At 35.1% G+C, this 2,980-nt stretch overlaps 1 protein-coding gene across 1 annotated transcript in view; it reads left to right on the top strand.

Annotated features, from left to right (window-relative positions):
* Window positions 1-2,980, top strand: part of LOC106872495 (calcium and integrin-binding family member 2) — a 24,112-nt gene that overhangs the window by 19,896 nt on the left and 1,236 nt on the right. Inside the window, exon 6 of the mRNA XM_014919514.2 lies at window positions 2,281-2,369. Within this exon, the coding sequence (XP_014775000.1) occupies window positions 2,281-2,369 (89 nt within the window). The remainder of the gene's footprint in view (window positions 1-2,280; window positions 2,370-2,980) is intronic.

Genomic DNA, 2,980 nt, shown 5'->3' with positions numbered 1-2,980 from the left:
TGTGTGTGTGTGTGTGTGTGTGTTTGTCTCCCTAGCATTGCGTGACAACCGATGATGGTGTGTTTATGTCCCTGTCACTTAGCGATTCGGCAAAAGAGACCGATAGAATAAGTACTAGGCTTACAAAGAACAAGTCCTGGGGGTCGATTTGTTCGACTAAAGGTGGTGCTCCAGCATGGCCGCAGTCAAATGACTGAAACAAGTTAAAGTAAAAGTAAGTAAGTAAGTACAGCTTCCATCAACAAAATTTATTCAGAAGGCATTCATTGGCTAAGGTCTATGGTAGAAGAAAAACATTTTCCCAAGGTGCTGCACAGTGGGAGTGAACCTGAAACCACATGGTTAGAAAGCAAACTTCTTAAACCACACGGCCACACAGCCACACCTGCACCCCTAAGGAGAATACCAAGTGAAATACGAAGACAATGCATACAGGAGGAGGAAATAATCTAGAAAATAAACAACATAATTCAATTCATCTCAGAATAAAATATAGAAAAATATGATCAAGACTTCACAGGTAAACCTTCTTATAGTCATTTGACCCTGGGTAAACATGAAATTATATTTGCTGTCTGCTTGTGAAACAGGTTTTATAATTACTTTACAGTTGAATAGTTAGTTATGCAATAATCAGTCAGCTATAAAAATCAATTAAAAGGCAATTTATTCACTGGATATGTAAATATTTCAACTTAATAACCCTGTCAAATGTAATGTTTATTTATTCATTGCTTTGACATTAACCATTAATCATATTTCTTCTTCTAACTTAAAGATTTCAATTATGAGATTGTTTATTTGTAGAATGACATTGTAGAATAGGTGTGAGATGCCAGATCTAGCCAGTTTGAACTTTGTGAAGCATGGAATGAACTACCCACATCAGTTGTTAGCTGTTGGGACACTACATCCTTCAAAACTTCCATGCTTTCTGAAATTCACCAGTAATACACCCAATCTCCCAACTACCTTTTATTTTAACAATTCATTCACTGTTTATTCTATGTACTGTCCATGCACTTTTGCCTACCTTTTCTGATAAATTGTACTGCACCCAAGCACTGTATACAATAACTTCATTATTATTATTATTATTATTATTATCATTTATGGTTTCTTTTCGTTATAACTTTATTTCAGCTGCCTTAGTACCGGGCATCCTCCAGAGGCCAAGTAGCAAGGACACTTTTGTTTTGCTATGCATGCTAAAATTATCGCCACATTTATTCCATTTTAGACGGAGAGTGCTTTCCCTAGTATTATGGGCTGTACCCATCAAGGTTATCTTTTGTGGTTCACAGAGATTGGAGTTACCAGGGAGTTGCTTAATATACTTCTCAGTTCCCTTCTTTATCATTCCCAGCACACCAATTACCACTGGTATTATCATAGTACTAAGCTTCCACATGTTTTATTATTATTATTATTATTATTATTATTATTCAGTAGTTTTATTTTTATAACGTGCTTTCACTTCACTACCGAGCGCAGCTCTGTGCGCCTTGGGTATGTGCTGTGGTTTGCTGTGGTGCTCTTATGTTTACTGTATTGAAAGTGTTTTGCGTAGGATGTGTGCAGTACCCAGTAGTGCAATTTTAATATTATTTATTATTATTATTATTATTATTGTTATTATTGCAAGCTGGCAGAATCATTAGCATGCTGGGCAAAATGTTTGCAATATTTCACCTGTCTTTATGTCATGAGTTCAAATTCCAGCAAGGTTAACTTTGCCTTTCATCCTTTCAGGGTTGATAAAATAAGTACCAGTGAAACAATGGGGTTGATATAATCAATTAGTCCCCTCTCTCAAAATTTCTGGCCTTGTGCCTTTAGTAAAAAGGATTATTATTATTATTATTATTATTATTATTATCATTATTATTATTATCATCATCATTATGGTGGCGAGCTGGCAGAATCATTAGCATGCCGGACAAAATGCTTAGTGGTATTTCGTCCATCGCTACGTTATGAGTTCAAATTCCGCTGAGGTCAACTTTGCCTTTCATCCTTCTGGTGTCAATAAATCAGTACCAGTTATGCACTGGGGTCGATGTAATCGACTAGCTCCCTCCCCCAAAATTTCAGGCCTTGTGCTTATAATAGAAAGGATTATTATTATTATTATTATTATTATTATTATTATAAAACAGGTAGAATATAGCAGCTGGATGTGGTCAGTTTAAATATTTCCACAATGTTCATGTTCAAAAATAGGTTCAGGTTTATTTTATTTATTGTTTGTTTTGTTGCTTTATTATTTTTTTTTTGTAGGTGTTGGAAGAAGGAGACTTTGACCACAAGGGAAAACTGTCATATGTAGAATTTGAATATATAATATCAAGAGATCCTGAATTTTTGAAGTATGTAGGAGCATTTTTTTACCTTTATGAATTTCAAGTAAAATAAATATATGTGTATGTCAGTATGTGTTTGTGTGTGTGCATCTATATATATATATATATATATATGTATACTCTTTTACTCTTTTACTTGTTTCAGTCTTTTGACTGTGGCCATGCTGGAGCACCACCTTTAGTCAAGCAAATCGACCCCAGGAATTATTCTTTAGAAGCCTAGTACTTATTCTATCGGTCTCTCTTGCCGAACCGCTAAGTGACGGGGACATAAACACACCAGCATCGGTTCTCAAGCGATGTCGGAGGGACATATATGTGTGTGTATATATATATATATATATATATATACACACATATATATAGATATAGATTTAAAAGATATATATATGTATGTGTGTGTGTGTGTGTGCACACATGTGTATGTATACATGTGTATTTATGTGTATATATGAGTATCTGTGTGTCTGTATGCACACACATGTGTATGTATATATGTGTGTTCGTATGTATATATGTGTTTGTGTATGTGTGTGTGCGTGTGCTGTGTGTGCTGTGTGTGTGCGTCTGTGTGCTTGTGTTCATCTCTCACAACAGCAGTTGGTTTGTTTACATCC

This window comes from Octopus bimaculoides, chromosome 10, assembly GCF_001194135.2.
Source record: "Octopus bimaculoides isolate UCB-OBI-ISO-001 chromosome 10, ASM119413v2, whole genome shotgun sequence".
NCBI classification, from domain to species: Eukaryota; Metazoa; Mollusca; class Cephalopoda; order Octopoda; family Octopodidae; genus Octopus; species Octopus bimaculoides.
This window is presented reverse-complemented; position numbering and strand designations above follow the sequence as displayed.